Source organism: Girardinichthys multiradiatus, chromosome 1 (genome assembly GCF_021462225.1).
Source record: "Girardinichthys multiradiatus isolate DD_20200921_A chromosome 1, DD_fGirMul_XY1, whole genome shotgun sequence".
Classification (NCBI taxonomy): Eukaryota; Metazoa; Chordata; class Actinopteri; order Cyprinodontiformes; family Goodeidae; genus Girardinichthys; species Girardinichthys multiradiatus.
The window spans coordinates 12,598,393-12,622,326 of NC_061794.1; the positions used below are offsets into that span (position 1 = coordinate 12,598,393).

General features: G+C 40.9%; 1 protein-coding gene across 9 annotated transcripts in view; it reads right to left on the minus strand.

Annotated features, from left to right (window-relative positions):
• The window catches only part of agrn (agrin), a 414,019-nt gene that overhangs the window by 246,395 nt on the left and 143,690 nt on the right, over positions 1–23,934 (minus strand). For 7 of the 9 annotated variants that reach the window (XM_047373566.1, XM_047373582.1, XM_047373574.1 and 4 more), the window contains one exon: positions 6,272–6,310. In XM_047373566.1, coding sequence (XP_047229522.1) covers positions 6,272–6,310 — 39 coding nt within the window. Of the gene's footprint in view, positions 1–6,271; positions 6,311–12,721; positions 13,029–23,934 lie in introns of those variants that run through there. The other 2 variants (XM_047373628.1, XM_047373604.1) reach the window with 1 other exon arrangement.

Genomic DNA, 23,934 nt, shown 5'->3' on the forward strand with positions numbered 1-23,934 from the left:
TTCCTTTGCCAGTGATTTTGTGTTAAAAAGAAAATAATTGAAAATCATAATTTAATGTACTCTAATTAAATATTTTAAATATACATAAAGCATAAATTAATCATCATGCAAGCAATATATTAAATAATTTGGCACTGATGCTTAAGACATCAAGCTCAGTGCAACGCCCCTCCTACACAGCACAGCGTCACTGAAAGACCATTATATTTGTCCACAGCAGAAACAGAATGTGTTCTTATACACAGACATGTCAATGCTGTCTTAACCTATGAGTGTTGCTTGGGCTCTCAAACTGTACAACCTACACTCACCGGCCACTTTATTAGGTACACCTTGGTAGTTCCGGGTTGGACTCCTTTTTGCCTTCAGAACTGCCTTAATCCTTGGTGGCATAGATTCAACAAGGTACTGGAAACATTCCTGAGAGAGTTTGGTCCATATTGACATGATAGCATCCCATAGATGCTGCAGATTTGTCGTCTGCACATCCATGATGTAAATCTCCTGTTACACCGCATCCCAAAGGTGCTCTATTGGATTGAGATCTGGTGACTGTGGAGGCCATTTGAGTCCAGTGAACTCATTGTCATGTTCAAGAAACCAGTCAAAGATGATTCGTGCTTTATGACATGGTGCGCTATCCTGCTGTAAGGAACCATCAGAAGATGGGTACACTGTGGTTATAAAGGGATGGACATGGTCAGCAACAATACTCAGGTAGACTGTGGCGTTGACACGATGCTCAATTGGTACTAAGGGACCCGAAGTGTGCCAAGAAAATATCCCTCACATCATTACACCACCACCAGCCTGAACCGTTGATACAAGGCAGGATGGATCCATGCTTTCATGTTGTTGACGCCAAATTCTGACCCGACCATCTGAATGTTGCAGCAGAAATCGAGACTCATCAGACCAGGCAACGTTTTTCCAATCTTCTATTGTCCAATTTTGGTGAGCCTGTGTGAATTGTAGCCTCAGTTTCCTGTTCTTAGCTGACAGGAGTTGCACCCGGTGTGGTCTTCTGCTGCTGTAGCCCATCCGCCTCAAGGTTCGACGTGTTGTGTGTTCAGAGATGCTCTTCTGTCTTGGTTCTAACGAGTGGTTATTTGAGTTACTGTTGCCTTTCTATCAGCTCGAACCAGTCTGGCCATTCTCCTCTGACCTCTGGCATCAACAAGGCATTTGCGCCCACAGAACTGCCGCTCACTGTATATTTTCTCTTTTTCGGACCATTCTCTGTAAACCCTAGAGATGGTAGTGCGTGAAAATCCCAGTAGATCAGAAGTCTCTGAAATACTCAGACCAGCCTGTCTGGCACCAACAACCATGCCATGTTCAAAGTCACTTAAATCACCTTTCTTCCCCATTCTGATGCTCGGTTTGAACTGCAGCAGATCGTCTTGACCATGTCTACATGCCTAAATGCACTGAGTTGGTGCCATGTGATTGGCTGATTAGAAATTTGCGTTAACGAGCAGTTGGACAGGTGTACCTAATAAAGTGGCCGGTGAGTGTATAACCATCCAACCCTGCTCCTACAATCTTCTGCAGGAAAGTGTCTGTACAGTCACTTATAGTAGGACCAAATTTAGTCTAAACCTCAAAGGCAACATCCTCACAGATGACATCACAGAAAATCAGGAAGTGTGAAGCCACTATTCCTCAGTGGCAGCTGAGTTAAATGCTTAGATTTATGGCAACAGGACCACAGTTAAAAGTCTCACTTAAGGCCGATATGTCACTTGCAGATTTCCTGATCTGAGATCTCACCACTCAATCAGACATGGCTAACAGAGACTTTCCCTGACAGCTTTCAGATAGCAACAACGGATGGCTCAGTAAGGTGAGCATCCATATCAAAAAACTACTGATCCTTCCAAGTCTGAGGTCTGTGAATCACTGTGAATCATGAATTATCTAGTCGAGTTTGTTTCACAGCTGCAGGGCATATCAAATAAAACCTGCACTGTTAACTACATAAACAACTACTCTCTTTCAAAGGGATCAAAAGCAAACAGTGATGCACTTTCCAGCTCAGGTCCGCTTGGTTTTTCACTCTCACTGCAACTGCCGTTTTTCTCTTTGGACAGTTGAGTCTAAGCTATCTTGGCAGATCAATAGTGGTTAAGCTCAGGTAAGGCGAGGTGAGCCTGAATGGAAACTGTATCTTAAGGATGGGCATAACCTTTGGGTTTGAAAAGTAAAGCCAGTGTGGATAGTTTTCAGACAGGCAGTATTTACTATGAATTGAAAAGGGCAACTTATGACTGAAAAAATAAACATACTTGTATAAAAGCCTAAGATTTAGGCATGGACCAGTTTTCTGTTTTAAAGGATACGTTGGTTTTAAAAACTCCTGCATTTACAATATTTACATGCCAGAGACATTTTAGAGTTGTTCACATCATATGGTTCATAAATTTTGCTTCTCCCTCCTTATATATTGCTGTTAGTCATCAGTCAGTTATATATGAAAGAGTGACCTTTTTTTTTTTGGTGGCAACTTTTTTTTGGCCAGGCAGTGTACTTATTATTGTAACTGTGAGACTAGTTTTTATTTACAGCCGTAGTGGTATCTCAGAAAGTTTCCGCATTCCCATTTTATAGGCAAACCTTTTCAAAGGTTAATTATTTTACATTATATCATGAAAAAAAAACTTTTTCTTCTCACTGCTAAGTTCCTGAGGGGTTGATCAGGTCATATTATAAAGGTTTCTTCAAAGAGCAAAGAGCAGCAAAAGAATTGGCCTGAATGTAACAAATGCATTGAACTGTTGGCAGTGAATTAAGCTGCGTATTGTTTCAACCACAATGCAGAGACAACCAACCTTAGCATTCGAACAGCTCGCCTAAATTGTTTTTTTTTTTTTTTTTTACTTTTTGGGAAATGGTTAAATTTGCTCCTTTTTTTAAAGTGATGCCCGTAAGACTTACTTTACCATAACATTACCTTAACAAAACATACCCATTCAGATACAGCTCTGTATTTTGGAAGTTTGTGTACTTTTCATGATAAAGTTAAGTCTACCTAATTATTCCACCACTCTTTATAAAACTGGGCTACCAAGCTAATCTTTGTTTAAACTGGACCCACAACACATGATCATAATCCTAAGGCAACTTTTCAGCCATACTTTTGATATCTTGATGTAAGACATTCTCTCCCGGTACCCCCACCCCGGCTGAAAGATGAGGTAGATAATTTTACTCTGTTGTGTGAAATCTATGATGTGAAAAGATTTAATTAAGATAGCCCAAGGAGTCATAATTAATTCTGCCTCTTTGCGCGACAGGCTTACTGTCAAGAACACAGGGAAAAGGCTTCAGCAGCATAAATGATGGGGACAGAATGTTTTGAGCCAATCTGAAGGAGGTAATGGGGATGATGTACTTAGTTTCTGTATTCTCCCAGAGGTTTTGTTGGTTCTTGGTAATGTTTTTCAAATGCAAGTGAGCCCACCTGCACTCTTTTCATAGGCATCCCACCATCTAAGATCAAATCACATTTCAGTCAGGGAGTTTATTTTGACTGTCAGTGAGGAGCGTCCTCTGGAGAGACCTGTCAGTGATGAATGTGAAATTGAAAGCTTCCTAGCAAATGGGTTCTTGTTTGGCAAGTGGTGCTGAAGATGGTGACAGTCACAAGAGACCTATGAACTATCTAAGGCCCCACTCTTCTATCACACCTTCTTTCTTTCCAGTCTCTGGCCTATATTGAATCCTGATTGGTCTTTGTTTAGTCACTCACCTCAGGCTGAAATTGGATGAAATGAAAGCCCTACCTCTAGGGACCCATCTTCAGTGACTCTCCTTTTCAACTGAGCACTCTGAGACAGAGAAGTAAATCTATTTTGTTCAGTTACAACTATTTTTGCCTGAAATCAACAACCCGTCTTGAGCTTGACATTAACCTGTAATAGATTGCTATCACAGCTTTACTCCTGTCCCGCGTCCTTGACCAGAGGGGAGGTACTGTCCGTGTTTTTCTAAATCCGGACATTAACAGCTTGAGGCATGTTATCAAGCGTTTCTCTCAGCCAAGCCCTATTTCCAAAGTCCAATATTAATCCCTCAAGCTGCAAATTCTATGAGCTTTCCAGCTTTGGCTAAACACGCAACAACTGTCTTATTATCAGGAGACGACAGGCAATAATGACTATGGCCTGAGCTAAGCAACTGCTCCTTTGAGCTTTCAAATAAAGAAGCTAATTAAAGGCTGCTTTATAATTTTTGTCACTTTTTGGACTGGTGATTATAGGCCATTCATTGGAGAAGATTCGTCAGCTATTTGTGGGTGGCACACAGAATACATATCATCAAAGTGCTTTGCTTTATGTTGTGCAAAACCTGCATATTTTCCCAGCAAGTCCCCAGATGCTCCTTCTCTGTGTTAGCAGAACAATTCCTCGACACTCTGCAGAATCTCCGTGTGCTAATAAGGACATCTCATCAACGGCATTTTAGAGACAAACTAGGCTGTTTAAAAATGCCAGCTCCTTGGTATTTTGCCTGTGATTTCCTGTAATTAAGTACTCCGGAGTGGAGCGTCCTTGGCTCTGAGGACAAGTTCAGTGGAACAAGCTCTGTGCTCTTTGAAGCCAATTTGAATAATGGCTCAGTTTCATTACTACTTTGCTTGTCACAAACATCTTCACAATAACGCCTCAACTACCTCTAAAACTATACGTTCAAAAACAGAGTGGAAAAGTGGCCCGCTACCATATTTGGGCCAACTCTAATTGCCTCACTAATCTCCTCAGCGTTAAATGACCCAGAGAAACTGGGTCCCACAGGGCAGGCTTACCCCGCTGATTGGAGACTTTGCTTTTTGTTTTCCTTGGCATATTAGAACTGCGTAGGCTGCTAGTGGGAAGCCTACGGAACTATTGGAAATGTAATTAAGTGCCAGGAGCAGCTTTTAAACGGTTGACTAGTGCAGAAACAAACTGTGCCCTTCAGCAAGCAAAAACTTTAATACATGGGAAATGAGTGGCTCAATCAATAGGCAGGGCCTCATTTGTTTTGTTGGGGGGAAATTTAATGGAAGGCAGGAGTGGGATGGTTCACTATGCTGAGTACTGGCTGTATGTTTCAAGGGGAGAGCCACATTTTAGGGCAGTATTTGCTTCAAAAACAGACCAACTGAAACCTCTCTGTGACATATAACCATTTATCAAGACAATTGCATCTGTCATTAAAAACAAAAACAAAAAACACAAATGGATGCTTTAGATTGTGCTGGAGTTGGATCCCCAGTTTCTTGTGAAGGGAGAACAGTCAATTATCCCTAGCAGACAATTTCTTTCGTCATCAACAATTTCTAATCTGATTCATTTAAGGTCCCATCTTTAACCAACTGCTTTTTTGTTTTTGTTTGTTTTTTCCCCTCTGGGAAGTGGAGTAACTGCACAATTATGAGAAACAGGTTCGGAGGGTCCACACTGTGGTCTTTTGTCCCTGGCGTCAGTGGTTTGGGGATCATTACAAGCCTTTGCTACACATGTTTTCTCTCTCTACACCCCAGTACGCAACACAAAAGGATGCAACACCTTTAAAACTAGTAGGAAGCCATCCCTGGCATTTTAATCGGTCTAGAAAAGCCCAACCCAAACTACAACACACTGTATCACTGTATTACCGCTGATAAATATTCATGATAGCAGCTTGATAACCAGCTGTTTTCCTCCAATTAAAGTTCTACAAGACTTGCAGTTTTTTTAAATAGGCTGTTGCTTTTTTGTTAAAATAACTGCTCGTGTTTCTGGCCCAAAACAAAACTGAAGCAATGAAGAACCGCAGCAAAAGATTTATTACCATTGCCTGGGAAGAGAACATACAGATAACTAGATTAGGCAATAGTGCTGCTTCCTGCCCTTAGCCTACAATTTCTTCAGCTGCCTGAAGTGACGTTGGGATATTCACAGAGAAAGGAAGGTGCATTATCTGATTACAACCTATCAGAAAGATGTGAAAGCGGCAGTGGTAACAGACGCCGAACATCATTCCAACTAGCTGTGCCGAGAAGATCAAATCAAGTCATCAAAAGATCCTCCGCATATCAAAGGGGCCTGAGCGGACCTGGCCATGCGGCTGCCAAACCAACGGCACAGAAACAAAAAGCAGGGCAGCTAAATCTGCTAAAAAGCACAGACGGCTGCCCACTTCAAAAGCAGGGATCTGCTGTCTGAGGTTGTTACTCGAAAGGCAAAACCCAAGAAACCCAATGGGCGGAGAAGGGGAGCAGAGACAGAAACCGCAGAGGACTTACCATCAGGAGGCTGGGCTGGGGTGAAGTGAGATGGTTTGTCTGAAAGAGATACAAAAAGAAAGACAAAGACAATTTAGTTTGGGGGAAATCCTGGAGCTTTCCATGGGTTAAAGCTGAGTAATTGAGTTGCTTCAAAAAATAAAAAAAATAAAAAAAGAGAACACATTCTGTCTTTGTGCTTTTCTATCTAACACAACCTGGAACAGTGTGACTGGGCCCTGCAGGGATCAAGCTGAGCTAATCGGACAGGAGTGCATTTCAGCGATATCAGCATCATCACTGTGTTGTGACAGTCGTTTCTTCTACGCCCTAATCATTCCCAACCATACGGCATGACTTCGGAGAGTGGAAGAGTACAACGTGGATTTGGGAACAGAGGGAGTTTTTTTCTTGATGTTTGAAAGAATAGACACCCAGTTCCTACCCCACCACCCACCCCACCTGCAGTTACATGTGGAATAAATCTGAAACCTTTCCCCCAGTAATATATCAAATGACATCATGCTGCTCTCCTCGTCTGCGAACCAGCAGACAATGACATACGGCTCATTAATGTGTAGGAGTGGTAAAAAACAAGACCTGTAGTGTCAAATGGCTGAGAAACACTCGGCTGGAAGGCCTCGTGTAACCCGAGTCCTTCGCAGATTCAACAACTCGGTCACTTTATGTGTGAGAAAATTAGGTGGGCTATCATTCCTTTACACGGCATGAAATGGAAATAAATCAGGGAAATTTGCAAATGACAAAACTGAGTAAAAACAGAAAACATCCACTTCTTTACTGCTGTTACACTGAATGATTATAATTATAGGGTCAAATGTATAGGAAAAAACATTTTCCCACAGCCCAAGGAAATGTTATATTCTCATACAATCTGAATAACTAAACTGTGTAATTTCTGGTATTAGGCAGCCGATGTTCTCATTTGAGAGGTAGTAAGCAGGAACGGTTTGTATAAATTACAGTGGATTATAATGCTGCGGATGTAATAACTGATTAAGAACTCATAATTTTAGCAGCAAATAGGAAACATCAAGCGTCATAATTACGTGCGCACAAGCTGTAGATATAATGACAGCAACATCAGAGAAAACTATGCAAGAAGTTATTTCACTCCAGAAAGAAATTGATGTAGGGATGTAAAATAATCAGCTCACAAGCCAATACATCATAATGAGTTCACCAGAATAAAGATTTTAGCAGTATTTAGGGGAAATATTGTTTATCCCACTTTTGTTCTTTTTGACAAACTGATGTGGATTTGCAAATCATAACAGTAAGGTCTTTGGTTTGTTTGTTTTTTTGTGGCTCTAGCAGCTTTTATTTGACAGGTCTGCAGACAGGAAAGGATGAACAGAGATAAGGGGAATATATACAGTAAATGGACTCGGCCGGAGTTAAACCCAGGACAGCTGTATTGAGGACATGACCCAGTGTGCCGTGCAGCAGTCCAGTAGTCTAAATTGTAGTATACTGTAGCTTGTCTATATCTAAACAGGCTCTAATCCCAAAATACCTATATCCAGTGTAGAATAACTAAGTTCGAGATGCATCAGTTTAAATATTTTAGAATAAAAAAAATTCCATGGCTTACAACTGAGTAAGTTACTAGTTTTTTTATTCTATTTACATTTATTATTGTTTGATCTTTCGTTTCTTAGCAACATTTGTTATTGTCTCTTTTTTTGTCTGGATGTGTCTGTTTCACATTTTTAGAGAGCTATTATATTATCAACTTACGTACGAAATTAAAAAACAGGGTTGAAAAAACAACAAACGCATTACCTATCTGTGAAATTGCTCTTCGGGGATTAGTTTGGACTTTTGAAGTCTGGTTCTGTGTTATCTAGACATTATTGGTTATAATAGTAGTAGAAACATGTCATGTCACCCTGTGCTTGTTGGAAAGGTTAATAAATCCTCAGAGTGGTGGAAGCTAGTCAAGGTGTATTAATCTGCCTCACCAGCTGACTTGATGGATCAGCTGACCATGAGGGTGTCAGGATAACTAAAGGCCATGAGGCAAAGTTGATGAGGTGGACTGGCACACACAGAAAAGTTGACTGGTTGAATAAAACAGCACCAAACATAATAGATGGTTATAAAATTGTAGACTATTATCCTCTAACATAGCGCTCTATCCCAATGGTATGAACATTTTCAATTTCAGTTGTTGTAAATCGTTGAAGTCAGATTAAACTGTCTGCTAGCCAGCATCCAGTTTTCTGAGGATTTGTTTTTTTTTTTTACTGTTTAGCAAACTCTTGGTGATATGACACCTTTCTGTTACAGATAAGGGAAATATTATTATTATATTAATTTCACAGAACCTCATTTTAAAACATTCAAACAAACCCTTTAAGCTTAGCGCTGAAAGAAAGCTCAGAAGCAGCAGCCAACTTTAGCATTGTTAACAGCTATTGTTTAGTCAGTTCTAGCCTATTCTCGTAGGACTTACAAACCGTTTGTATGTCCCTCTGTGACCAATATTGTTTTCTGAATGTACAGATAACGCTGCTGCGTATTTAAAAGTGGTGGGCACTTCTTTAAAGCTTGTGTAACCGAGTGATGTCTTCTAGTCCATGGTAGTCTTTATTAGCTAACTGTCTCAACACAATAACAACAACTCAAGAACTACTTGCTTTCTTACATCAAAATAGGGGTCTCAAATATACACAAGGATGTCAGGCTTAAAGCATGCGCCTTCATATCCAGGGCCCATAATATTAGCTTACACTTAGACCTAACACCTCCTAGTCTGCTCCACTGTATGCTCAACTGCGAAGGCTGTGTGAAGTTAATGTTTCATCTGTACCCATCCAACAGAGTCCGGTAGAACCTTCAGTGACAATACAACTCCCACTCTAAGGGTAGTGCCAAATACACAGTGAGCAGAAGAAGGGAGATCTAGAGTTTGCCCCATTTGGATTATTAATCTCAGGGACAATAAGAACACAAAAATTACATTAAGACTGAGGTATGAAATCACTTTATTTGTCCTTATTCTTTTCTATTATTATTTTCTTCTTCTTCTCCTCCTCCTCTCAATTACCAGCCCCTATAAGGCTGGAATGAAAATTCTATATCTCAGAGAGGAACAATGTGGTTTAACTGAGCCAAAAACAGTTTGAACATGAATTTGCTGCTAGTCTACAAGGACAAGGAGAGGTATTCAATGGCTTTTTGTTCCCCAGTCAAAGTCACATGCAGAAATCAACTCAATAATGCTTTGCAAGACCAACTTTGCATTTTTGAAAAATACTGTGGTGCTTTTATATTGTGATATCTAATGACACCCCTAACTGATATACAAGAAAATATAAATCCAACATATCTGCCCCAAGATGCAGGGAATTTTCAACAAATGGACGCACTTCCATGGAGATTTCTGCAGAAACCATCACGATACCGCACACCGGTTTGAAGCATACCAGGGAACCAGAGCGGCAAGCACGACCCAGCTGAACTGCCATCTGCACCCTGGCAGTCCATCCGGCTGTCTGAGTCACTGAGCAAAGCCCCAGTGAGTTGTCAGAGCTGCCTGAGCTGAACAAACACACCAACACACACGTGTAACAAAGTTTGAGCAGCCACCCAGACGCCTCTTCTATGTTTCTACACTGTGTGAGGGATAATGAGGAAGATGCAACACATCACTTCAATTACTTCGCTGTAACATTCTTTTTTTCGGGCCTCCACACCACACACCACAACCTCCGTCAAGCACGGAGCTGAAACCGTTCCCAGGACTTCTGTGCTAGCCATTCCCTAAGCGAGACACAGCTGAGTTTTAAATTTGGGCTTCCTTAAAATTGCTAGTCAACGGTCAGGGCTTCGAGAGGGAGGGGGTGTTTGTGTGAGGGAGAGAGAGCGAGGGAAAAGAAAAAATGAAGATACTGGAGCAGAGAGGCAAGGTTGGTGATAGAGGTGAATAATGAATCGTCTGCTGAAGCTGTTTTGCAGTCAGTCAAGACAGTAAATGATTTCCATCTAGTGAGGGAGGGGGATTCAAGAATACGTACAAAATGCGGGGAAAAAGAAAATGGCATGAGCAGATGTGCAGGAGGAAGGATAAAGGAGCATCAACGGGCGGTACTTTCCTCTCTAGCTTTTGTAAGCATGTCTAAATATGCACAAACAAAACAGAAACAGATAGAGATGTACTGTCATGCGAGATGATTCAGAAAGGAGAAGGTGTAGTTCAAAGTGAACCAAGATGCTGGGCAAAGCTAAACGATTTCTTCACATTTCCATAACGAAAGGACAAGATAAGGGTTTTCCATAAACATATCAGCCACTTCCATCTCCCTTTACATCTGGCAAAGCCTGCGTGGGTTCCCGGGCCTGTGTGAATGTCACAACATGGCCATCATTCACCCAATATCTCCAGCAAATCAATAAGTGTCTGGCTGTGACATTTACCCACGTGCAAGAAGAGTTGTGTGTGCATATTTATCTTTTTGCATGCGTGCCACCTTCCCCTTTGCTGCGGCTGATGAATGGTTGAGCAGAATGATGAAGTGAGTGTGTGTCTAAGCGGTGGGCTTCAATGGCAGGCAAATTTAAAGGGGGGGCTACAAATTATCTATGTATGCATGGACATGCCTCATCCCATGTTGACAACAGAATTTGCAGAGTTGAGGTTGCATGACTCTTAACATTCTTCCTACTAAACATACACACACGCATCTCTTCTGCCGGCGTTACCACCATGCAGCTGTCCTTGCAGCCACATGGAAAGGGCTCTTGGCAGCTTGATAGAGCTCCTTTCAGCTCATCAATTTGTCCAGCAAACATTTTATCAGCTCACCCTAACATATGAGAGGTGAAAATTGGCTTCCTTTAACTGAGTGTATGAAATCTAACAAGTTTGTTTGGCAACAAAGATTGGTTTAAAAACCAGTGAAATTGTCCCTTATGTCATACTTGCTTAATACATTATTTTTAACAAGATGTCAGGGATCGTTCTGGGTTGATTTGATTTTCTACGGAGACAGGTCGGCTTTTCAGTCTGCAGGGAGCTAAACTTTGGCAGGTGCTGGTCATTTTGATATGATGTAGCAAAATGACCAGCCTTTGTGTTGCTGAGGACGTCAATTTGTTCCCGACTTGGGATGTTTGTCAAACTGGTAAAGTTTCAGAAGAACCTGAAGATGACTTTAGTAGAACATAAGCCTAACTCTTTTGAGCTTTCAATCACTGTCTCTTATGGGAGAGCAGGCTAATATAAGATGCTAAAGCCGTAAACTGGTTATCAAACTCTTTGCATCTCTATCGCTTTAATAACTTATATTTATTTATATCAGAGTTTGTTGCTTTTCTGCTTTAAATAAAAGCAATTACATTACATAATAGATTTTTCTTTATATCTATTTTAAGACCTTCATGCCACAGTATTGTTACTTAAGGTTATTTTACTGTGAAAACCCTAAACCACTCATACCAATTGACAGAGAATGGCAACAGAAAAACACTGCAGCATATCTCTAAAGAACTGTAACTACAATAGCACTTTAACCCACATAAAGCACCATTTCTAACATCATCACAGCGGTACTTACTGATCAAATTCAGTTACCTAATGTAATCTGCTGGTGATTAGAAGGTGCAAGTCTTGCATAAGTAATAGCCCCACTTTGGAGGGTTGAGAAGATTTCACCTTTTGCACAGTTTTAACTTGCAGTAGTGTAACAGATTTGTGTAAAAGGAGAGCAAATGCAGAGCAAAACTCCTTGCAGTGCATTACTTTTTGTGTAAATATTGAAAAACAAATGTAGCTTAGGGGCTTGTAACAAACTGCTGAATCTACATGATTTGACAGATTAATAATATTCATTCACAACAGTAAAAAACTCTCAAAACTATGGCATTGAAAACATGACTACAGGAACTATGATGTATCAGTGATTCCTATGTTTAGGGCTTAAGTAAAGAGAAATTAACTCAATTAACTTTATATTCAGAATTCTTTGACAGAATGCTCTCCTACAAAATGTTCGCTAGTAACTACTGAGCCACTGCTATGTTATTATACATTAGAGACATTTTTTGTAGTCAAAGGACATGAGAGAAATGATCGAGGTTTCTCAACCAACAGATAACTTTTTTCAGCCACCAAAGGCTTTTATTCAGTATGAAATACTTAATCGCACAATTCAAACTAAATGCCAGGGCTTTTGGGCCAAGATAAAAAGCAGTCTGAGAAGCCAAAGTCAAGGAAAGTGGGGCCTTTGACTTTAAATGTTCTGATGTTCCTACTTCAAGGACCTCAACAAGGACATTCAATGCAAAAACCGTGTCGCATGAACCAAGAGAAAACAAAATGTTTCTGAATGTTATGACATTAGATTTCCAGATAGATAAACTATTATAATGGTTTAAAAAGCAGAGGAAAACAACACAGTGAAGTTCAGAAAGTTGAAAGTGTGTGCTTCAGGTGAACAAACGTACAGTTATTGAGGAACAGCAGCACAGCGAAGCCCAGAGTGGACGTGGCCAGCAGGATCAGGCAGACGTTGCAGGGGATCATAAAATAGCGCACCACCAGCGACACTTTGTGCTGGTACCTGCGCTCTCGCTCCGGCGCAGGCGACGAGGGATAGTGACACCCGCTCATGCTCCACTCCAGCGACCCCCTCCCCTCCAGGGTGGAGGAGACGACGGGCCGAGGAGCGCGCCGAGGGGCGCCCAGGGACCCGTTGGAAAAAATGATGGCGGTGTGGTGAGGGCTGACAGTGAAGATAATGAAAACAAAACTCCCCCACTCCCAAAAAAAAAGGTGAGTAATGGACGCAGTCTCAGCTGTGGTTCCAGCTGTGCACCGTCACAGAGACCCGGTGACTGTTTCTGTCAGAGAATCGCAGCAGAAAGCTTTCAGCGGTTTGCGAGTGCCACATTTTTCACAGATAACATCCATTTGGGGGAAAAGGACAGACAGGGGGAGCGGGGATGCTGGACTCCTACAACCCCCCACCTGTCCGAATGACCTCCATTCCTCTATCCCCGTCGGCTAAAGGATGATCTAATGGGACTTTAATGTGCAACTATGTGTGTGCGTTTCACAATGTGGTATATACTTACAGTGCAGACGTGTACAGATTTAAGTGGGTGGTGATAATGTGCTTTGCAGTTTGTGTTATAGAGCTTTTGGCATGGATCTAAAAGCTAGAAATGTGTGTGTTAGGATGTAGGTGTTTGGGATTGTCAGATATCCACATGGAACCCTTCCATGGCAAGTCGATAGTAAATCCACATAAAGAGCCTGCTCTTTTCCTCCCAGTGACCCTGACTTGCAGTTAGTCGATTGTGAAAGAGACCAGGGGACGCCGGCTCCTACGACTCCCCTCTTTTAAAAGCTTTCCAGACCAAAACAAGATTCGTTGTGTGCTGAAAGCATGGGTCAAAAGTATTTCTCAAGGCGGTGGTGGTTCTCCAAGTTTCCTGTGGATGTGGCTCGATCCTCCTCTTCTAACTTAAAAACAACTCTTTGTATCCAAAGGACTGGCTTCTTTGGTTTATAGTGAGACAAAAAAAAACTCCAATCCTGACATCCTAACCAGAGCAAATTTGTATCTGCTAATTAGGAGGTTGGCTGGAAAGCATCTGAATGCCTTGTGATAAACCACATGCTCCCAGGAGCAAAGAGAAGGCTTGTTTTTCCAACCCGTCTGTCACTACTCTATGGTTCAGTGCCCTTTTATTTCAAGCAGGTCTCATGAAGGGGGTAAGTCGATGCCCCCTTCCCCTCTATACCTACCGGGCCGCTGGGGCCGAAAGCAGGTCAGAGGAAGTGTCACTGAGGAAGGAAAAGTTAGAGTCACAAAGCTGCACTAAACCTGAAGGTCCAAAGCTACAGATGTGCAGCCAAGCTCAAAGACTGAAGAAACTCAGAGAAAGACAAATATTTAGTTTGATTCAGTTTTCAGGTTGGTCAAGAAAATTCTAAATCCTCAATTTTCTGTTTGTTCTGACAAGGAAAAAAAAACTCCCTCATACTCAGGTATCCAACATTTCGCTCCTCATCATGTCTGATGATTTAGTCCAGTTAATCCAGGGTTCCAAGGATACTATGTGGTGCATCCACCGTTTACTGGCTGCAATAACAATAAATTAGGCAGCAGGTTCTCGTAGCGCACTTAAATCCCAAAGGCAGCAGGTAGTGGTCCCAGTGTCAGCACGCTCAGCCAGCCAGCCGGAGCAGTGAGGAGTGAATGAATGAATGAGAGAAGTCAGCGAACACAAGGAGACAGACTGCAATGTAACGAGGAGGGAGGAGGAGACCTGGAAGAAGGAAAAAACAATCCAGACACTTTGGTCGAGCTTTTTTTCTCTTTTTGTGGAGAAAACAGCAGTGACATGTCGCTGTAGTTCCCAAACACTCTCTTCAAGAGCAGAGCGCTCGCATCTCAGCCCCCAGCCAACGGAATGGATGAGCGCATAATGAGAGAGCAAGAGAGACAGTGCATGAGAGAGAGAGAGAGAGAGAGAGAAAGAGAAGGGGGAGTGGATGAGGCACTGTCTTTAACAAAGGCAGAGGGGAGGGGAGGTATTGGAGTTGAAGTTGAGTGAGAGAATAAGAAAAAAACAAGTGGGTATAAAGGATTTTGGGTGTAGTATACTCAAGTCTTATCAAAGAAGGGAAGGCGGAGGGGTCTGAGCACCACAGCAACAGCAAAGCAAAAAACTTGGAAGATCTCAACCAAATCATCTGTTTGTTTATAGTATAATCAAAAGAGACTCTCCACATAATCTGGAGAATTTCCACAAAGCCTTAATGAAGCAAACCGAGAAAAAATAATGGGGCTGTCAAGAGGAGGGGTCTAAATACATTAAAGGCAGTATATAGAGACTCCGAATGGCCCTAACCCACTTGTTTGTGACCCCCTTAGACAAAAAAACAAAAACAAAAAAAACTGAGCAAGTCTGGATCTCTTTCGCACTTGAAGGTCAATATTCAACTAATTAACCTTAGGAGATCTTTTCGGCTTCCTCTGCACAATGAATAGATGTCTTCTTTCTCACATGAATTCACATGAGCGAGGCAGCCATCAATCGGCCAGTGATCAGAAGCGGTCAGTTGTCCCATGATTGGTTCTGGTCTTTGATTGTCCGATTAAATGGTGAAAATTTTACTTTTTTCTTATTAAATACATCAAAGTTAAGACTTCTCAGCATTTTCACTCTATAAACGCATTAGCCAACAAGTAAAATCATTGCCATTTCATACCTTTACCGTTTCAGTTACTTCAGTGGCCTCTACCACCAGGCATTGTTTTACCAACCGGGCGCCAATTGTTTGTATGCATTTGACAACCAGTGATTTAAATAATTTTCTATAATGTGTTCGCAGTCTACTGTAGGTAAACTTGATTATGTGACTCCATATCTGACCCAAGATAAATGGAAATTGAGTGTAATACAAGGTTTTCAAATGATAGCACACAACTGAATTAAAAAGTGTAAGATTTCAGCGTTTTTATGACTATTCATGAAAATGCTTACATAAAGCAAATAATAAACTGATACTGCATGGTTTAAGTACGTAGGTACAAACTGGTTGTAACTGACCCAAAGTCAGATAATTCTTTCATTTCCTGTTGGATTCAAGGCACGGTAAGTTTATTTGCATAGCATTTTTCAGGAACAAGAAAATTCAAAGTGCTGCACATGAAGCAGTGAAAAAAGTACATTCAAAACTATGACATTTGTCAGGAAACCTGCAGAATCTCTTTTCTATTTTATTTGTTGTAGAAAAAAAAGGTCACAACCCCCAAAAAATAGAAATCATTACTTGCCAAGAAAAGCTGGCCCACAATTTTATGCTGATTATTAGAAAAAAAAAGCACTAGATTTTTGTTTTAAATCAGCATTTACATGGTATCATAGCACAACCCTGCTTTCAACGCCTAGTTTGAAAAAACTCAACAGCAGGCGCAAGAAGCAAGGCGGTATCTGTCATCAATTATTAATGTTTTTTTTTTTTTTTACTATCCGTGTCTGCATCTTTCCCTTTTACTCCCTTACCCCATTTCTTCACTCAAGGGGGCTCATACACATTAAACACAAACACATGCATACAATGGCTGCATCCACAAAGGAGCACTAACATGAATACAGTCGTCATCTCAAGAAGATCCACAGCCCGTACTGTTTATAGGTTGCTATTTGTTTGCAGCCCACAATCTTACTTAACTTGGAGACAGCACAGTAACAGGTAGGCAATCTTGCTTCCACTCAGTCATTTATCTCTTTGGACAGTGTGTTTGTTCCCAGGCGCACGTTGAGCTCGGTGGGGGAGACTCTAAAGCGAGGGGAGCTGGGTTTTTAGCCTGCCTGCTGGGGGTCAAAAGTTCAACCCCCCACCACCCACTCGGAGGTACGTCCCCGCTCTCGCCTTATTCCACACATGATACCCCAGACAGTCCCCCTCAGCTCTCATGTTGCACAACAACCTGTGATTGATGGACTGAGTGAAAGGTAAAAAAAGCCCCGCTGCTTACTGGCTTTGTTTCTGTTTTCTCCTGAGCTTTTTTCATCTCAGTATGTTTTCAATACTCAGCAAATACATGAAGCAATAACAGCACAGAGAAGAGAAAACCACATCAATCATGTTAATTTAGAAACCAAATACAACATTCTCCCAGCAGAGGGCACTGAGGAGACAGCCTGCACCTCTCTGCTGCCACGACCCAAATAAAATCTTCCATTGACATCAAAGCTCAGCTGCTTTGATCCATTTTTAATGCCACAAGTATACCAGAAGGTTAACATCTCCCTCCAAATGCTTTGAAATAGCAATTTCCATTAAGGGAGCCAAATGAGCTGCTTTCTTGTTTAATGGTCTGGCAGGAGAGATATCTGTGTGTGCATAAGCACGTGTGTGTGTTGTTCTTCATGCGCGGGGTGAGAAATTTGTCGTGTTCAATAACTGATTGGCAGTTATGCTTCAATCAACAGTTTGTGTGTGTGTGAGCACACATCCTGGTCTCCTGGTCTGGCTGGCTGGGGTTCTTCACACTGAGCTGACAGAAAACAGTAGCTGCCCTTGCAAAATGAGAGGCTTTTCCTAGAATGGCCAAAATGATTATAAGGTGAAGATAAATAAAAAAGGAACTGTTTCTGCTGAGATTTACTTGCCAGCATCAAAGTAAGGAAATTTAACATTCCTTTCCTTTTGCATTTTCCGTGCAGCCACAGAGTTGGGGGTCGTTTTGTTTGTTTCTCTGTCTCTCCCTAATATAAAAAAAGCATAAGAGTGTTTGAGTTCTTCATCTCTTATTTCACTAGGTGAGTTTTAACAGGCAATTTCATCTGGATGCTATGCTCACATAAAACCCAGCCATCAACAGATACTACTTGTGCAGGCAGCAATCAGTGGACTGAATAGCAAATTTACATCAGCAACTTTCATAACTGTGATGCTGATTCACATAAAGTAGCTCACTAGAAATTACAAAGGTGAGCAAGCACTCAGCAAATACATTTCCTTTAAAAAATGCATTATGTAGTCCAGACCAAACTTCATGACAGAAAACATTACTGAAGCTACTTTAAAAGCATTAAACATTTTGACTTCAGAGCACTTCACAGTGCCTTGTGAAAGCTATCCTAGCCCCACAACCACAAACTTAATTTTATTTTATTATGATTTTCTGTGACAGAACAACAAAAGTAGTGCATAATTATGAAGAGGAAGGAAAATCAGACATGGTTTTCAATTATTTTTTCACAAATAAATATCTGAAAAGTGTGGCATACTCTGGAGGAGTTGAAGAGATCTGAATCTCGGGAGAAACAAATCTGCTCACAGGACAGCTATTAGTTGTGCCCTGAAACACGCATGTCTGTTGTACCGCAGAAGATGGTGTTGTGATAAGAGCAAAATTAAACTTTGTGTACTGCATCCAGAAATGTGTGAAGGAAAGCTAACACTGTGAAACAAGATGGTGGCAGGGTCATGCTGTGGGGATGCTTTTCTTTAGTAGGTACAGGAAAGCTGGAGAGAGTTGATCTGAAGATAGACGGAGGAAAATACGAGCTAGGCAATTAACCCAAAACATACAGCCAGAGCAACAATGGGATGGCCCAGTCTAAGTATACAGCTAAATCAAATTGAAAATCTACCCTATAACGACTAAAAAGTTCAAGGTAGATTAACACATTTGCTAGGATCACTGTATTTTGAATCATAGTTTATTATTTTTAGGTTGAGTACTTTATCAGATATTGCACTGAAAAAAAGGCATGTACAGCTTTATTGCTAAAATCCTCAACGACAGCATTGTATGACAGGGTTTGCAGCGCAGAAAAGACAAACACTGTCAGTGAATACACCGACACTCCATTAGAGTGGGATCCAGTCCATTTTTCAAAGCAGGGAGCTATCAAAAGCAAGGCTGCTGCCATCACTAATGGCATTAGAGAATATTCTTTCCTGCTGTCCATTGTAAATGAGCACTCTAATGATGTTGATGAAAAGAATGAAGTCTGTAAAAATTTAGAACCAATTTGGTAATTGCCTGCACTAAAGCCTGTCCGCTGGCCTACTCGACTATTCATGCTCAACTCAATTCAAAGACAGTCAACTGTTATGTCATTTTGTGCTTTATCTCTGAGCAAATGTATAGATCATAACAAATCAGGTTTAACTACATTTACTTCAGGCCTGCAGAAGCAATAACCAGCTCTTTTCTGTTGTATTTTATGGCTGTTACCCAACATAACATCAGCGGTGTGACACTTCGACTAAGTACATTTAATTTCTTTTATGAACTATGTATCCAGGCCGCTAAACAACCTCAAAAGGCCATGTTGAATTCTTCATGTGCATCGAGTCGTGCAACAGGGAAAAGCGGCGAGAAGCCAATACTCCTTTACTCGGTGGGCCATGGCGGCGAGATTCTAACAGGTGGGCCAGATGTCTCTCTGTGGTATTAACTCCAATCAGCATAAGTCAGACTTCATTGTGCTGTCCAACAGATTCCCAGACTTCCCACTCCTAAGGCCTCCAGGCTGAGCAGAATTCAGTCACCAACATGGAGGCTTTGCACAGCTGTGTATGGCTAAAAGCATTAACCTCTGTTTAAAAGGGCTCCAATACAAAAAAAAAACAGGAGGTAGTCCAAAAGCAGGAAAACAAGGTGCTGGTCATTTGGTGAATGGATAGAATTTTGGCAAAAAAAAATTAATACACTAATGGCCTATCTTCAAAAGATTTAAATGTACAAAACCGCACACAAACCTGTTTGCGTCAGCAAAGCTGATCTACAAACAAGGTGGTAAGCAGATTGCGTGTGCAAAATCAGCGAAACTGGGCACAAACGTTTTAGCGTGTCTGCCTTCATGAATATGCAAAACATATGACAATGATCCAAACGCACAAATTCATGGGAGGAGGATATGCAAATATCATTCCTTACCACCTGCAAAGCGATTTTCAAAGTCTGAAACTGTTTGCGGGCGCAATTTTTGCATGTGGATTTAGCACGTTTGAAATGCAGGTGCTAACTGGGACGCTAAAATGTCTGATGTCACTTTGGCCAAAAGGAGGCATAGATAGACAGACAACAGGGAGAGAGAATCTACTGTACATGTGCCAACAGATTTGGGTTGTCATATATAAAAATATAAAAAATAGATGAGAATAGGGGATTCTATGTAGGATTATCTAAGGTCTGATTTGGAGCCAATCACAAACAGAAGCCATGATATTTCTCCTAAGGTAAAACTCCTTGCAACACTTCATTCAACATCATTCCAGCGTAACATTGCTGTCAGGGCTGAATGCACACAAACCTGATCATGGCAAAATGCGCACATAACTGATTAAAGCGCGCACAGCCTGTAATCGCACATCATGCAAAAGACCCACTGTGCTTTGATGTTGATAATATAATTAATAGGAAAGAACTAAAGACATTATAAGGCAGATTAAATCCTTCATTTACTAACTGGATGCTAAAAGCACTTCTTAGCAAGAGAAAAATCACCATTTTAAGGCAGCATTATTGACAGTAACGTTATGTCATTCCAGGGCAATCGGAGCTGGATCAGTTTGTTTAAATATGAACATATGCCAGGGGAGGGTTTTGTTTATGCAGTTAAAAATTAGTTTGTGTCACCAAAAAACTATTTAAAGAATCAAACAAGTTGTATATTGTTAAATATTGGCAAAACAAACAAAACGAATTTAGTAAAATTATTCAATAATTAATTATATATTTTTACGTACATAAAGTTCGACTGAACTTTTTTGCAGGACAGTTATGTGATGCTCTGTTTTAAACTTAGCAAAGCTATAACATACAGATTGCCAACTCCTACAATGATCAATTTTAATGTTGCTAATAGTCAAGTGAAGATGCAACTGGAGAGACTGAATCGGAATAAGGTTGCAGGTCCAGATCATGTCAGCCCTAGAGTCCTGAAGGCCTGTGCAGAGCAGCTCTGTGGGATTCTGCAGCACCTCTTCAACCTTAGCCTGGTTCAGATGAAGGTTCCAGTGTTGTGGAAGACCTCCTATCTTGTTCTGGTACCAAAGAAAACTCACCCATCAGTCCTCAATGACTATAGATCTGTTGCCCTGACATCTCACATCATGAAGGTCCTAGAGAGACTCCTGTTGGCCCACCTGAGTAAGCAAACAGTAAACCATCAGGACCCCCTTCAGGAGTTGAAGATGCCATCATACACCTGCTTCAACAAACCCACTGTCATCTGGACAAAGCCAGCAGCACTGTGAGGATAATGTTCTTTGATTTCTCCAGTACATTTAATACAATCCAACCTGATTTGCTTTGTCAGAAACTCCAGAAGACTCAGGTGAAGGCCTCAACAATCTCCTGGATCAAAGACTACCTGACAAACAGACCACAGTTTGTGAGACTGAAGGGTTGTGAGTCTAACCAGGTAGTCAGCAGCACAGGAGCACCCCAGGGGACTGTACTCTCACCATTCCTTTTCACTCTGTACACCTCAGACTTCCAGTACAAGACAGACTTCTGTCATCTGCAGAAATACTCAGATGATTCTGCAGTCGTGGGGTGGATCAGAGATGGACAAGAAGCTGATTACAGGAAGGTGGTGGACCGCTTTGTGGCATGGTGTGGAAACAATCATCTCATTTTGAACGTGACTAAAACAAAGGAGATGATTGTACTTCTTGAGGAAGCTTAGGTCCTTTGGTGTTTGCAGCAATATGCTGCATATCTTCTATAAGTCTGTTGTGGAGAGTGTGATCTCCTCTGCCATCATCTGCTGGGGAAGCAGCATCAGAGCCAGGGACTTAAAAAAGCTCAACAAGCTGATAAAAAAGGCTGGTTCTGTTCTGGGGACTCCTCTGGAACCTCTGGAGATCATTGTGGAAAGAAGGATTCTTCATAAAATGAAGAACATTATGGAGAACCCTGAGTATCCTCTTCATGTGACTGTCCTACAACAACAGTGTCTTCAGTCAGAGGCTTCTTCAGATCTGCTGTAAGACGGAGTGCTACAGGAGATCCTTCCTGTCCACAGCCATCAGCATCTACAACGGCTCTTTGACGAAACATTCATAATGAGCGACAACAACATTTAATTTCCCTTTGGGATTAATAAAGTATTTTTGAATTGAATTGAATCGAAATATGTTGGCTGTTTATGATAAACTCCGAACTCTTCAAACATGTACTCTCAAAAAACAACAGAATCCGGTGAGTCTCCGAAAATAATTAAAAGATCAAGGGAGACAAAATAATTAACAGACAGATTTGTCTTTTATATTGTTAATGTTGATTGGCCAATTTGCTGCGAGTTACGTTGAGCAAGAAAAGAGATATAATCTCGTCAGGGCAGATGACAAACCTGCAGTGAGTAGCACAACAAAAGTTAACTAACTGTAACAACCCAGAAAAGCAAGGGCTGAATAGAACAGAAGGAAAAAATCAGCAACTGGATCATTTATAATGATGCAGCTCAACAATCTCTGCATATTTCCAGCAACAGAGCAGAACACGTGACTTCCTCATTTAAATAGGGCGTTCTGCATCTGATTTTCACCTGTTATCCATTGCATGCACAATCTTTGAAAATCGCATGTAACACCCCCATTTATTGCACGTGCAATTTATTTATAGTGCATGCAAATTAGCATCCGCTATTTGGGATCTTTGAAGATCAGGCCCTAAGTGCATAAAGGTAAAGTATTGCAGTTGGAACTCCACATAGAAAGTATCTATGCTGGTAGGGATATCAAGGAAAAACTCTTAGACCACTTGGAAAACCTTTATGGTGTGAGGTTTTATATGTTTGGGCACATTTATTTACACTTTTTATATCCTTTAAGAATAATCTCCATGAAATATGGGCTGTTTTCAGGAATGCCATAGTTTTAGTTTCAAAATAAATCAACAAAACATATTTTTTTGTGTTTAACTTACTGGATATAAAGTGATCTCACAGAAATCTGACCTTACTCATTCCAACAACAAGATTTACCAAAGAAAATTTCTTCTACAAATCCAAATTTAATTTAAATCTAAATCTAAAGCTAAAGCTAAATTGAATCAGATGCAGCACTGGTAAAATATTTTCTTATTTTAATCTGTCTGAATAAAATCTAAACTGAAATAAAAAAAAAAGTTCACAAGATTAACATATGAGTTACCTTGTGAAAAATAATGCACTGTTGCCCATAAAGTTAGAATAATGTTCTTTTCTGACACATTTCCCTTTTTATCATGGTTTTATCTTCACTCTATGATGTGCTCGAAAGAGAGAGATCAATAAAGATCTGAGAAGCCATACATTTTATCTGCGAAGAACAAATCACACTATTATTAGGGCTGCACGACCTCAATAAAACGCAACTGTTACTGCAGCTAAGGATTTCTATAGCAACATCAACCTACACTTTTCAAACTCTTTTCTTTCTTTTCCTTCATCAAAATGACCCTATCGCTCTCGGTGAACTTTAGTCTCGGCTACTAAGATTATACCTCAGATGTGGGCATCAGGGGCAGTTAGGTTCTATTCAACTGCTCAGATATTATTAACATTCAGTGCACGAATGCATAAAATATAATATCTCACCAAATATTGCATCCAAGAAGTTGCAGTATTGCACACATTGATATAGCAATGCTGATTAAATACAATGTGTAGATCTTCACATACACACACACACACATAGGTGTGTTGATTTACCAATGTACTGTGTTGGCTTCAGTAACAGCACTAGTTTTCTCAGAGGGTGATGGGACTGTTTTCTATGACAGACAGATAAGACTGATCGTGAGTGTTCCCACACTGCTGAGCTCCAAACACTGTGACTCACACTGTGACTCTCTGCCCAGCACTGGGTGTCACCTTGTGTTCAATGAGATGCTGTTACAAGTGAGAATCAACCCACTTCAGATTATTCTTCAATAATTCATGTATCACAGCTACTTGGTCATCTTAATGTCCTATTTTTTACTCTTTTGGCGACAGAATATTGTTGAAAAACCAATTTTGACCGTGATAACAAGAGAAAAAACTTTATCCCAGGTAATGCTGCTTAGTTGTCCATAAAGGAGACAGCATCTTCAGCTCACAGCAATCTTTTCCTCCTGCTCCATCCCTGACTTGTTTTCAGCTTATGTTGAGCCAGCTCTTTGCCTGGGGCCTGAACCGGGTCACATTCACTG